General features: G+C 45.3%; 4 protein-coding genes across 4 annotated transcripts; 3 read left to right on the forward strand and 1 right to left on the reverse strand.

Annotated features, from left to right (window-relative positions):
- Positions 1-312: 312 nt before the first annotated feature.
- LOC128719554 (synaptic vesicle glycoprotein 2B-like) lies at positions 313-2,169 on the forward strand. The gene is made up of 5 exons (XM_053813181.1): positions 313-595; positions 669-953; positions 1,022-1,436; positions 1,512-1,928; positions 2,004-2,169. Exons 1-5 carry the CDS (start codon positions 313-315, stop codon positions 2,167-2,169), a joined length of 1,566 nt encoding a protein of 521 aa, XP_053669156.1.
- A 1,058-nt stretch (positions 2,170-3,227) lies between these two features.
- Positions 3,228-5,035, forward strand: LOC128716086 (synaptic vesicle glycoprotein 2B-like). The gene is made up of 5 exons (XM_053811009.1): positions 3,228-3,489; positions 3,554-3,838; positions 3,914-4,328; positions 4,395-4,799; positions 4,867-5,035. Exons 1-5 carry the CDS (start codon positions 3,228-3,230, stop codon positions 5,033-5,035), a joined length of 1,536 nt encoding a protein of 511 aa, XP_053666984.1.
- Positions 5,036-5,475: 440 nt separating this feature from the next.
- Positions 5,476-6,306, forward strand: LOC128706723 (uridine diphosphate glucose pyrophosphatase NUDT14-like). The gene is made up of 2 exons (XM_053801666.1): positions 5,476-5,776; positions 5,864-6,306. The coding sequence occupies exons 1-2, from the start codon at positions 5,476-5,478 to the stop codon at positions 6,304-6,306; spliced, it is 744 nt and encodes a 247-aa protein (XP_053657641.1).
- Positions 6,307-7,010: 704 nt separating this feature from the next.
- On the reverse strand, positions 7,011-11,002 carry LOC128709349 (NADP-dependent malic enzyme). Its single transcript, XM_053804347.1, has 4 exons — positions 10,983-11,002; positions 7,618-9,019; positions 7,255-7,549; positions 7,011-7,174 (listed from the first exon to the last, which is right to left on the reverse strand). Exons 1-4 carry the CDS (start codon positions 11,000-11,002, stop codon positions 7,011-7,013), a joined length of 1,881 nt encoding a protein of 626 aa, XP_053660322.1.
- Positions 11,003-13,093: the final 2,091 nt, after the last annotated feature.

The following is a 13,093-nucleotide window of genomic DNA, read 5'->3' on the forward strand; positions in this document are numbered from 1 at the left end:
TATCGCACGGCACGTTGATCGTCATCGTTATTTGCCGTGATTCCGTGCCGTCATTCATCTGCTCACGGGTCGGTACGCCTGATGGTGCAAATCGTACGCCCATATGCACGCTGATAAGCTCATTTTTTTCCAGCACCTTCGTAGTACCGCGCATTATTTACACTAGTGACTTTAAATAATCGCCGTCTCATCTGCTAGTGCCAACGTACGGAGAAGCTTAGTTACGCTTCAGAACCACACCAAGACGGTCACCGTGAACGGCAGTGCTGGCAAGTGGTGATAGCTCGTGATAGTGACCTACTCTCGGCGAAAATGGCCCCATCAGCAGTGAGCATGGTGTTTACGGTGGAGAACGCTAAATCACCGAATTCGCTGGAAAAAGGACAAAAGCCCCCGGATGGACATAGCTTCGACGAGGCACTGGAGCTGGCCGGGTTCGGCAAGGTGCAGATAGTTCTATCCATCCTTGCCGGACTTGGCATGATGGCCTCGATCAACGAAGCGATGGGAATGAGCATCATCTTACCGGCCTCCCAGTGTGATCTTGATCTGGATGCTGGGGAGAAGGGAATCGTTGGTGGTGCAGTGTTTCTTGGTGAGCTGCGACCGTTCGGGTCTCGTTCTGGTGTGCGGTGCGAGTGTGTACTAATGTTTCACGTTCACAACAGGTACAATGTTTTCGTCCTATTTCTGGGGCTATCTGGCTGATACGAGGGGCCGCCAGCTGATCCTGAAGTATGCACTGTTTGCGACTTCGTTCTTTGGTGCGATCTCGTGCCTTGCGACTGGATTCGAATCATTGTTGGTGCTCCGGTTTCTAACAGGTGTTTGCGTGGCCGCTCCAGCCTCTACGGTGTATGCTTACCTCGGGGAGTTTACTACACCGAGCAGACGCAGTCAAATGCTGTCGTTTGCCTCCGTTTGGGGAGGTGTCGGAATTGTCTATGTGTCATGTGAGTTCAAAGCCAGCTGACTGTAAATAAGACATTATGTGAAGATCGTTATTGATCATTCTTTTCAGTGGTCGGTTGGTGGATACTTTCGTACGATTGGGTTTTCGTCATTAGTGATTCGTTTGAATTCAAACCATGGCGCTTGTTGTTCATTGTCAACACGTTGCCCGCCTTCTTGAATGGAATCGCCTTCTGCTTCTGTCCCGAGAGTCCTAAGTTCCTAGTGTCCCGAGGTCGCAATGAGGAAGCTCTGGAAATTTTGAAGAAGGTTTACAAGATCAACAATGGCACTGACAATGCAGATGGATATGAAGTGACGACTCTTCGGCTAGATCCGGAAGATGCGATAGCTCGAGAACAGAATGGAGACGCTTCTGTAGGACTGTTCCGATCGATGGTACAGCAGACCTTACCGATTGTGAAGCTTCCATATCTGGTGTACTTCATCATATGCTGCGTCCACAACATTGGAGCATTCGCTATGTAAGGATGAAGTGATCCATTTCTCGAACACAATAAGATCGTCTGTAATGGGCATCTCGCTTATAAAAATTTCAGTTACGGAGGTCTTGGACTTTGGTTCCCCGAAATTATGAATCAAGTATTCTCCCAGCAGGCCACACACGAGGACAGGAAAGTCTGCACGATACTGCAGCGGAACGACACGCTACCGGTTGTGACAGAGCTGGAAATCTGTGACGATGAAGTCAAGATCGAAACGTTCCTCTACACGCTGCTGCTCGGTGTCATCGGATGCATATACGCACTGATCACGTCGGCCGTGCTGGGTAGAATCGATCAGAAAGTGATGATGGTATTTAACTGCATCGTAGCCGGAGTGTCCGGCATTGCGCTCCAATTCATCGCCAACACGTACGCAGTGGCAATACTATTCTGTCTCGAGATAGTATTCGCCGGCTACTGTGTGCTGCTGGTGAACGCTAACGTGGTGGCTATTTTTCCCACGAACGTAAGGTACGGGAAGCTGCATGTCCCAGTGGTGTTATCAAACATTTGCCTGTGTAACGAAAACAATTCTTCTGCTTCCAGAGCGATGGCAGTTGCGCTAACGAACATGATTGGGCGGTTAAGCTGCTTCGTAGCGAGTGCTGTGATCGGGCTGCTGATCCTAGAGAACTGTCCAGTCACGTTTTACATGCTCTCCGGGTTGCTGTTTCTATGTGCGGGTCTTACATTTTTGCTGCCGAAAAAATGACAACGTACGCAGCAAAGCCGGACCGAACAGGTGGACTAGTTTAAGGTGCAGAGTACTTAATCGTGTTATCATTATGTAAATATACCTTCCACAAACACATTCCAAAGTTCACTGTGAAGCGTGTCGTTGCTTTGATCAAGCGCAGCGATCATGCGCACTGTTAGGCAGTGCTGGGGAGTAATTGATATTGTAAAAAAAGTAATAAACTGATAAATTATTGTATACTTACTTTTTGCTTCCCTTATAAGACACGCACAACAATGGGAGTGGTGGGTTTATCGTTGAAACGTGTTGGTTTTTCTTTGCCTGAATACTTGCTCAGGTAGTTGATCGAAAGTCGATCACTTCTATTATTTTGTGACTAATAGTAAGATTTATGTTATTAGGTCTTTATATTGTTTTAATTTATCAATAAAACAACACTTATATTTCACACAAAATTGTTCTAATTCAAATGACATTTAAATAATGCTTTGAAAAATGCATTAAAGCTCCATTATTTCAGTTGAATCAAACATTGCATTTAACTTCACTTTGATTTTGGTTGATACCGTTTAACGGCTGCATAGAAACTAACTCCATCGGAAAATTAAACCCCGGAAAGTCTACAAATGTTACGATACATATTGTAAATTAGCTTGTGCCTCTGCACCGGTACGAATTGATTACACACATTGATAAGAAGGAGTAAGTCTGGTAAACAATCTCACGGTTGTACAGCCTCAATAAACTGCTGTTTGTGAAGGTTTTCATATAGACTTTTTCGGTTTGTGGCATTGAAAATGCAGCAGCGTGATCGTAGGAAGTTCGGAACTAGATGCTCGCTCTCTCTGGAAGTCATCGTGTTTGAAAACATTTGGATAAATTGTTTCTATGTGTGCAATCTGTTAAAATTGTTTCGTTCTGAGTGTCTGAATTATTGAATTATTAACTTCACTCTTGTTGCATCTATCAGTGTATGTCTAATTGCACAAATAATTCAAAATTGTTGTTCCGATTCTGAACTTATTGAGTCATTGAAGGGAAGTATTTTCCCGTAGTATTACACCACGACGAAAATGGAAACTGCAACACCACATTCTGGTTTGCCTGTTCAGGAAACAACTGTTCCCAAAGCCCACATTGGGCACAGTATAGACGACGCACTGGAGCTGGCGGGATTTGGTAAAGTGCAGATCTGCCTGTCGATTCTTTCCGGTGTTAGTATGATGACGGTAGTGAATGAAGCAGTTGGTATGAGTATCATCCTGCCTGTGTCGCAATGCGATCTGCAATTCAGTGCATGGGAAAAAGGTATTCTTGGAGGATCTATGCTGCTTGGTAAGCATTTTCAAGTTGAGAACTCTCCACTTGTTTAAAGTCACGTGTTGAATATTATTTCCAGGAATTATGTTTTCATCATACCTCTGGGGCTATCTGGCTGATACGAGGGGCCGTCAGCTGATCTTGAAATATACATTATTTGCCACCTCGTTCTTTGGTGCGATCTCGTGCCTTGCGACTGGATTCGAATCGTTGTTGGTGCTCCGGTTTCTAACAGGTGTTTGCGTGGCCGCCCCAGCCTCTACGGTGTATGCTTACCTCGGGGAGTTTACTACACCGAGCAGACGCAGTCAAATGCTGTCGTTTGCCTCCGTTTGGGGAGGTGTCGGAATTGTCTATGTGTCATGTGAGTTACAACTCCAAAGTCGGCTGCCTGTAAATGTGACATCATGTGAAGATAGTTATTGATCATTCTTTTCAGTGGTAGGTTGGTGGATACTTTCGTACGATTGGGTGTTCGTCATCAGTGATTCGTTCGAATTCAAACCATGGCGCTTGTTGTTCATTGTCAACACGTTGCCCGCCTTCTTGAACGGAATCGCCTTCTGTTTCTGTCCCGAGAGTCCTAAATTCCTAGTGTCCCGAGGTCGCAATGAGGAAGCTCTGGAAATTTTGAAGACGGTTTACAAGATCAACAATGGCACTGACAATGCAGATGGATACGAAGTGACGACTCTTCGGCTAGATCCGGAAGATGCGATAGCTCGAGAACAGAATGGAGACGGTTCTATAGGACTGTTCAAATCAGTAGTAAATCAAACCTCACCTATAATGAAACTACCGTATCTGGTGTACTTTATCATTTGCTGCGTTCACAACATTGGAGCATTCGCTATGTAAGGATCATCGAGATTAAATATGCTATCGAAACGACATTCTCTCATCTCATCTTTCTGTTTCAGTTACGGAGGACTTGGCTTATGGTTCCCCGATATTATGAACCACATATTCGCTTCGGATGCAACCGTACAAGGCAAAACAGTTTGTACCATACTGCAACGGAACGGAACTCAGGCAATCGAGGTTGAGCTATGTAGTGACGAGACGGAAACCTTTCTATACACAATGATATCCGGTGTGATGAGTATCATACAAGGATTCGTCGTCTCGCTGTTATTGGGCAAAGTGAATGTTAAAACAATGACAATATTCAACTTTTCTATTGCTGGTATATGGGGCATTGCACTACAGTTTGTCACTAATTCGTATGCGGTGGCAATACTATTCTGTCTCGAGATAGTATTCGCTGGGTACTGTGTTGTATTAGTAAATGCAAATATGGTGGACATATTTGCAACTAAAGTGAGGTACGTTTTTCAATTCTAAATGCACTCCAATGTACAAAAGAATTGATAGTTTCTTGTCATATTTTAGAGCAATGGCTATAGGAATGGCACACATTTTCGGTCGACTGAGTGGGTTCGTGGCGAGTACATTACTGGGACATCTGATGCTTCAAAATTGTGAAATAACACTGATCATGTTGGCGTCCCTGATGTTCGTGTGCTCAATTTTGACGTTCTTTCTACCTAAAAAGCAATAATTGTGAAAATATGGTTGATTTTCGATTTTTGTTGCATTAAATAAACTCATTACATGCCAATCCAAATTTCCAAAAGACCAATTGCTGCAGGAAGACAATTCGGTTAAACAAATTCAAAATTCAGTCCAATTTGATGCCATGTGGCTATACCACTATGCAATGAAGCGTTTCTTCGAAGCGGTGAAATTGCGAGAAGCGTTTTGAGTCAAGGTATAGCAAAAGTTAATGAAATATTTAAATTTTATTAATGAATCGGGGGAACTAGCGAACAGGACAATACAGTGGCGTTTATTCATTTCGAATAAAAAAGTTTTTCAAATATGTGCTTCTGATTTAAAAATACATAAAAGTTATTGAATGAAGTTTCATTTTTACGCATATGTATGAACCTTGTGCGGCGCTTGTATTGACTTTTGTATTTTTTTCTATCTTTCGTTATTATGTCAATAATATTTAGTTTTCGTTATTATTTCAAGGGCGAACTAGCATGTTCCCGCAGTAGTACCGTGAGAAATTGGGTTTATCTGCAAGTGTTCAAACGATCAATCATGAATAACATTACCAACATACATTACGGTCCGTTGCCGGCAGATTCACCGTACGTGAAACCATTCCGCTTCCATTACACGCAGAACGGGAACCAAAAGTCGTGGGATCTGTTGAAGGTGCACGATTCCGTTTCAATCGTCATTTTCAACGTTACCCGGAAGAAGCTAGTTTTCGTGAAGCAATTCCGACCTGGTAAGGTTTCTGTTTTCAGCTTACAAAAAGATAACCCTACAACTTACCTTTTTTTTTTTTACCCTTACCAACTTTATCTTTTGGCAGCCGTGTACCATGGTATCATCAGCAGCGATGGCGTACAACCCGGCAACATTGATATGACGAAGTATCCGCCGGAAATCGCCGTCACGCTGGAATTGTGTGCGGGTATCATCGACAAGCCTATATCGATAGTCGAGATCGCGCGTGAGGAAATATTAGAAGAGTGTGGTTACGATATTCCAGTGGATCGAATCGAAGAAATTATTCGCTATCGATCGGGTGTCGGGACTTCCGGTTCGGAGCAAACGTTGTTCTACGCGGAAGTGACCGATGCGGATAAAGTCCCTGCGGCCGGCGGTGGCGTTGACGATGAAATGATCGATGTCGTCGAGTACGATTTGGTGGAAGCGCGAAAGCTGACGGAAAAGGGTACGGTAATAACTAGCCCACCATCGTTTCTGTTCGGATTGCTCTGGTTTTTCATGAACCGTGCGCCAAAGAACTAAATCACTGTGATAGGTGACACTTACAAGCGCACCCTTAGGGTGTAGCGTTTGCGGAAAGCAAATAAAACGTTCACATTCTCCTTCCAGAGCATTTATCTGTGTCTGATAAAACGGTTCATTTTATTGCAAGTATCGAATACCGAATCGTTTAGCTCGGTAAGCTTCCCTTATATACGTTTATTTTACTTTGACAACAAATGAGTGTGTGTGGCAGTGCGGTCAGTTGCACTTCGGCCAGCAAACCATACGACCGCATTCAATTTAAAACAAACATTTACTATTCGCATTCGCCTTTCAACTAGAATTTTGCCTTTCTTTGTCGAAATTGTAAAAGAGATTTTATCTATTACGGACCGTTTATCCTCGTTTCCGAGTCCGGGAGCACTGTGGTGAGACGTTTTTCCAACCAAACATATGGATATTTAATTCTAATCGCACGGGAGTGGTATTTTAGGTTCTTATGTAAAAAAAGGAACATCGTTACGATTTTCCACTCTCTACGGCGCCGCGGTCGGTATTCCAAGCGAGGTCACACGCCTGCAGGATGGTAGGTAAGTAGTAGTAGACTGTTCGTATCGGCATCGGTTAAACAGTGGCAACGCGGGTTAAAATAAATAAATGACCTAATAACGTTGACAACATAAATACTGGTGGAAACTGATGCAGATGGATATTAAACCTTCCCAATTGGTGGTTCTGACAGCTTATGCCTGCAGCTTGGTCGGGTTAATTTCCCGAGTTTTCGCCGATTCTTGCTGCTTCGGCCACGGCCAGGTGACGGGCATGGCGCTCTCGTAGTTGTAGTTGTACAGGTGCGCCTCGATGTACGACTTCTTATCTTCGGGTTCCGGATAGGTGGAGGCGAGACCTAAGATAAACACCATAACCAAAGGTAAAGAAAAAATTCTTCATAAATGTAATCCCACGTGCACTAATCGCTTCACTTACCCTTCTGATATGCGTAGTTTGTAACTCCGACTGCAATGTCCATCGAACATTCCTTAATGGCACTTAGCGGAGGATAAAGCGAACCCTTCTCCAGATCCGCCTCGGACACGTGATCCGCGACGACTTGTGCAGCGATGAGGAACATGTCCTCCGGGATGTGATGCGTGCCGGTAACGATGACACCCAATGCAACACCTGGGAAAATGTAAGCATTGTTACCCTGCCCTGTGACGTATGTCTTGCCACCGTACTTCACCGGACCGAACGGTGAGCCAGAGGCAAAGATACAGCGACCCTGCAAACAAAAAGATGATTGGCATTGGAAGAGCGGATGTGGATACTGACAGCGCAAGTTACACATACCTCGGTATTATCGTATGCCGCCTGTGCCGTACACTCCGCCTTCGAGGTGGGATTGGACAGGGCGAATATGATCGGCCGCTCATTGAACTCACCCATGGCTTGCAAAATTTCTGGCGTAAACGCACCACCGGCGGCCGAAGCACCGATCAACACCGACGGTTTAACCTCCTTCACCACATCGGCGAAGTTTTTCATCACGCTGTGATCTTTGGCATAGTACGCTTTATGTCCACCGAGCCGACCCTCGGGACGGCCCTTGGCCAGCAAACCGTCAATATCGAACATCCAAATCTTGTCCCGTGCCTCCTGCAAGCCAACACCCTCCGCCTGCATCGCTTTCACCACCAAATCGGCAATACCGACGGCAGCTTCTCCGGCACCCAGGAACAGGAACGTATTCTCCGAGATACGCTTGTTCGTGATGCGTTTCGACGCAAGCAGTCCAGCCACCGCAACCGAGGCCGTACCCTGAATGTCGTCGTTGAACGTACAGTACGTGTTGCGGTACTTGTCCAGGAAGCGGAACGCATTATGGTTGCCAAAGTCCTCGAACTGGATGAGCGTGTTCTGGCCGTACCGTTTCACCACAGCCTGCATAAACTCGTCGATGAAATCGTCGTACTCCTTGCCCTGTACGCGCTTGTGCCGCAGTCCGATGTACAACGGATCCTCGAGCAGATCCTTGTTGTTCGTTCCCACGTCGATCACGATCGGCAGACACTGGTGCGGCGGTATACCGGCGAGTGCGGTGTACAGGGCCAGCTTACCGACCGGAATGCCCATACCGCAGGCGCCCAGATCACCCAAACCCAGGATACGCTCACCATCAGTAACGACGATCGCCCGCACATCCGGTTCCGGCCAGTTGCGCAGCACATCGTACACATGCCCACGATCATTGATCGTCACGAAGAGGCCGCGCGGTCGTCGATAGATCAAACCAAACTTTTGGCACGCCAACCCGACAGTGGGCGTGTACACGATCGGCATCATTTTCTCCACATCTTCCGAAATCAAACGGAAGAACAACCGCTCATTACGATCCTGCAGATCGACCAGATAAAGGTATTTGTTAAGGTCTTCCTGGTAGCGCGAAATCGAAATTCGGCACAGTTCCAGCTGTTCCTCCTGCGACTTAAACCGGGCCGGCTGCAAACCATGGATGCCGAGAATTTGACGTTCCTCCAGCGTAAAGGCGAGACCCTTGTTTAGGCGTGGGTCACGCAAATGATCGATACCCTGCACCATCGACGGCACGATTATGTCGCCGGTGACCTCATGATAATCGCGCGCCTGGAGCACCTGCACCGCAGCCGATGTTGCTGCCTTCGTGATCGTTTTCTTCGGCGATGCAGTTCCAACCAGCGTCCGCAATGCATCGACGGTCTGTTTGGCGTTCAGGCTGCAAACGGTAAGACAAAGAGAACAGTTTTGATTAAACCCTGCTAGAGACAGCCGATCAAGCATTCTTCAAAAATAAAGTAAACCCTTTGGTTGCTGCCCTTGCTGGCGAATACTAACAGGGGCAACACCTTGAAACGAACGAAGGACTTGACCCGCACCAGATGAAACGGAAACCTTGGGGCAGGTTCGACGCGGATACGCGGAACGTTGAATATCCGGCGGGTATCCGAACTGATTTGTAGTACAATTGCTAAGGTCGAGGTTTACGAAGCGACTCGGCGACACACACAACGTCCCGTTCATCTGTTCCCGCTTGCTCTATTTATAGGCCGTGTGTTGTGTTGTGGCCGACAAAACGTACCGTAGCCCACCGTCGCTAATCGAAGTAGGCCCCCTGAAAATAGATTCCTTTGCGAGTGTGGCGAGTAGAATGCAGGGTTCATGCTGAGGTGGACAATAAGCTGTGTATAAGGTGTCTCCAATGCCGTAACGGTGTTGCCGTTTCTCACTGTTTGCATAATCCAGTGTGTTAGGGGGATGGTTTTCGGTGCAAACTTGCTAAATCCGGAACACCAGCCACGGTTTGCATACCGGAATATAATGGAGACCGTGTGTGATGCGTGGATGGCAAGATGTGCTAATATCATTTATCAATCATTCGCACAATCGACGTTATCGTCCCACTTCGCGCTATCATTCCACACGGTTATTGACATGGGTAGGTGACCTTCCATTTCGCTGTGTAAATTATCGATCGAGGTCGCCCTGTGAGGACCAGTGTACGCGGTTTGTTTACTACAACTGAAGGGATGATTTTTAACCCACTGCTCGTACGCATGTGCGTTACGGAAACTGGATCGAAGCAGCTGAGAACGCCAAAAAAAAAAGTCGACCAGGTTAGGTGCTCTCTGTGCCTCTTCTTTCAAGGTCAGGTGACTGGTGCTCGTACAGGGAACCACGATACGTTCAGCGCATTGGAGAATTGCGTCCATATTCCACAAAAGATTGTTGCCCAGATGCAATTGGAGTCGAGCAATTTTCCCATTGCGAAGCATATTACGACTTTACATATCTTTATCAGCACGTTCCGGCATTAACGCGAACGAAATTGGAAGGTGTTTTTTTGCTACGCTCCAATAGCAGCAGCAGCATCATCGCTCACATGACAAATACGTACAGAGGCCGCGCAGCGTTACTCATCGTCGTCACACGAGCGCGCTTGCTTTGATGGGAATCGTTTTTTTTTTTCACTGCTCCAACGCCTCCCGTTTATCACAACTGCTTAGTGTTGCAGTTTGGAATCATTTGTTTGCCACTAGCACTGTCGAAGGTATCACGTTGCAGTATCAATTAATTCAATTGTATACAAACATTTACCGCCCCATGCAGTACACACCACCCTGCCTGCCCTTCTCATCTTCTCGTACTGCAGCACACACCACATGCTTTGATAAAAATAAGTTCGACACTCCACGGTTTCTTCTTCCTGAACGTCGGCAATAACGCATCTGGCACAATTTGCCATTTGTGCTGCTGCACTTCCTATAAACCCAGTGCCAAGCGTAGCGATGTGTTCGGTGGTTTGGGGTGGGTTTTGGCACGTTTAGGTCACACGCGGAAAATTGGATACACTTCAATCAGTTACGTCATCCCATTTTCTCGTGCACCGGATACACACGTACGCAGATACGCACACAGAGGGAATGGCCAATTCGTGAACGATTCTTTCTTTTAGCAGTGTTGCCCCACCGGTGGATTATTCTTCTTCACCATGGTCCAGATCGGCAATCGCTTCGCACGCTTTGCGATACATTCCGCTCATCGAACTTTTCCTTCTACTGGGCTTATAACGTGGAGAACCGGAACGGAATCCTTCGAACTATATAGCAGCGGTGGTTTTTTTTTGCTACGATTACAAAACACAGTGAACGTAATGGGGCCAAAAGAGGTTCTGTACTTACATAACGCTTCGAGCCTGCATTTTTCGTCCTTTTCTTTGTACGCGTAGCGAGCGGCGATGTGCGTCGGTTTCGTTGGGTGCAACGGTGGGCACGCGAAAGATTTGCGGCGTACGGTGCAGCTGTTCCCAAACACTTAGGCGATCGACAAGCTCGAAAGACCCTTCGACGACGTGCTCGAATCGCGTGACTAGAACTGCGGACGACCGATTCCTGGCGTTATCCTGCACACGGCAAACGCAGACAAACGACCTACGACACACACCAGAATGGCGTTCAGACCAGACTTGAGGCACCCGTCGCTTCAGAGACAACGCGTTTTTTGCGGCTGTTCTCGCGTTTTCTCAGCGCCTGCTGCAGTCTCGCGATATCGCGAGATTTTGAGCGAACACTCTGGCGAATATCGTGCTGGGCGAGAGAAACTAGAGAGACTATGAACGGTCGCCCAAGGAACAATTTTTACCCCTCAACGGACAGTTTCAATGGTTTTCTCGCCGGCTGACTCCATATACTAGTGTTGGGAAGATTGGGATCCGGAAGATACCAAGATACGATCGGATAAGATTTCGTTCGCGGATTATAAAAGGATTTGATCTGATTGGGATTCTAAAGGGACTGGATGCGAATGGAATTCTATAGGGATCTGTAGGGAATTGACCCCAATGGGCAACCCGGATGGGCCTCTCGATGGGCCGGACAACCTTGCTATCCGACCGATTATCCGGCCCAAAAACGGCCAATCTTTCGCTTCGTGCCAACTTCGGAACTGCTTCGTGGGCAGACGAGCGGATGCGCAATTTTGCGAATCTCGTCGATTCGATTGGTGCGGACTGTGGTACAATTTGGTCTAATAAGTGGAACGATGATAATTTCGATCGAATTTATCGTTTGTTTTTTTTTTTATTTGCATTAAATTGTTGAGCAATAAAATGCTGGTAATCTTTTAAATTTCTTTTTACTTCTTAAGGGCCAGGCCGTATTGCTGTAAATTTGGGTGTAATGGATAAAAATCTATGTTGTTTCATGAGGGAAAGTTGATACAAATATTGAAATGCAATATGAAAATCTCAAATATAAATAATCCTCTTGAAACGTAATTATTAAAATGTGTTACCACTAGAACTACCGGCTTAGTTGTTTTGCTAAGAACGCTTTCATTGTTATGACATTTATTTTCCGGATTAAATAACTCTACTCTAGTGGATGCATCAGTCTTCCATATCTAACCGGTAGTACGAATTATAAAAAAAATACTAAAGCAAAATACAAATCTTTATCTACATAATACAAGCAAAGACGTAACACGTGATTAGTTCGCGAAAAGTAAAACAAACTGTGTTAAAATTCATTGAAATCATCATCCACATCGATATACCAAAGAAAGATATTTTAAATTTTACAGATATATTATTAAGTTTAACCGCTATGTTATATATATTCCACAGTTCAATTATGATTTTGTAACCTCTTCAAACAGTGCGCATTCTTGATATTTATTATACAACCTTTGAACATGGAAAAAAAAAATTTGTTCTTAAAAAGGACATTCCAGACATAACTATAACATTTGAGCATGGGCTTTAATATCATAACTATAAAGTAGTAAAGTGTGACGGATCACACCTAGTGTCCGGATCAGAATGCATAAACACAAGAAGGAATATTGTAGACAGGTTTAAGCTCAAATCCTCGAAATAGTTTAAGACACTCGCCAAAACCGCAACAATGTCGTAGGGACAGCGTCTATTTGTTTCCATTGATATGGAAAATAATACCGAGATTAGAATGGCAGTGATAACAAATACTGATAAGCAATGTTCGTTTGAAACTTCTTGTTTGAGTACATCAGGCAGAAGGTGCTCCTTTGCGGTTGGGAGAGATGCGTCCGGATCAAAGTTTGTCATATTTGAATAATGTAATGCATCGTTATGACCTTCCGGATCAAAATTTATCATATTTGAATAATGTAATGCATCGTTATGACCCATACGCCTGTCTAGTTTTAGTTTTCAAAAGAAGAAATTTGCATTGTTTAGAAACTGCAATTACAATATTGCTAAGATGATTGCACACAAAGGCATATTTTACAAAGCTAGGGAAATGGAAAGGATCAT

The sequence above is a fragment of the Anopheles marshallii genome, chromosome 2, assembly GCF_943734725.1.
Source record: "Anopheles marshallii chromosome 2, idAnoMarsDA_429_01, whole genome shotgun sequence".
Classification (NCBI taxonomy): Eukaryota; Metazoa; Arthropoda; class Insecta; order Diptera; family Culicidae; genus Anopheles; species Anopheles marshallii.

Excerpts from the sequence above, each read along its gene's own strand:
- LOC128709349 (XM_053804347.1), bottom strand. The coding sequence starts at position 11,002 with ATGCAGGCTCGAAGCGTTAT. Across the intron at positions 9,020-10,982 it reads ATGCAGGCTCGAAGCGTTAT|CCTGAACGCCAAACAGACCG; the intron begins GTAAGTACAGAA and ends TACCGTTTGCAG. Across the intron at positions 7,550-7,617 it reads CGGCATACGATAATACCGAG|GGTCGCTGTATCTTTGCCTC; the intron begins GTATGTGTAACT and ends TTTTGTTTGCAG.
- LOC128716086 (XM_053811009.1), top strand. The coding sequence starts at position 3,228 with ATGGAAACTGCAACACCACATTCTGGTTTGCCTGTTCAGGAAACAACT. Across the intron at positions 3,490-3,553 it reads TGGAGGATCTATGCTGCTTG|GAATTATGTTTTCATCATAC; the intron begins GTAAGCATTTTC and ends TATTATTTCCAG. Across the intron at positions 4,800-4,866 it reads ATATTTGCAACTAAAGTGAG|AGCAATGGCTATAGGAATGG; the intron begins GTACGTTTTTCA and ends GTCATATTTTAG.
- LOC128719554 (XM_053813181.1), top strand. The coding sequence starts at position 313 with ATGGCCCCATCAGCAGTGAGCATGGTGTTTACGGTGGAGAACGCTAAA. Across the intron at positions 954-1,021 it reads CGGAATTGTCTATGTGTCAT|TGGTCGGTTGGTGGATACTT; the intron begins GTGAGTTCAAAG and ends CATTCTTTTCAG. Across the intron at positions 1,929-2,003 it reads ATTTTTCCCACGAACGTAAG|AGCGATGGCAGTTGCGCTAA; the intron begins GTACGGGAAGCT and ends TTCTGCTTCCAG.
- LOC128706723 (XM_053801666.1), top strand. The coding sequence starts at position 5,476 with ATGTCAATAATATTTAGTTTTCGTTATTATTTCAAGGGCGAACTAGCA. Across the intron at positions 5,777-5,863 it reads CGTGAAGCAATTCCGACCTG|CCGTGTACCATGGTATCATC; the intron begins GTAAGGTTTCTG and ends ATCTTTTGGCAG.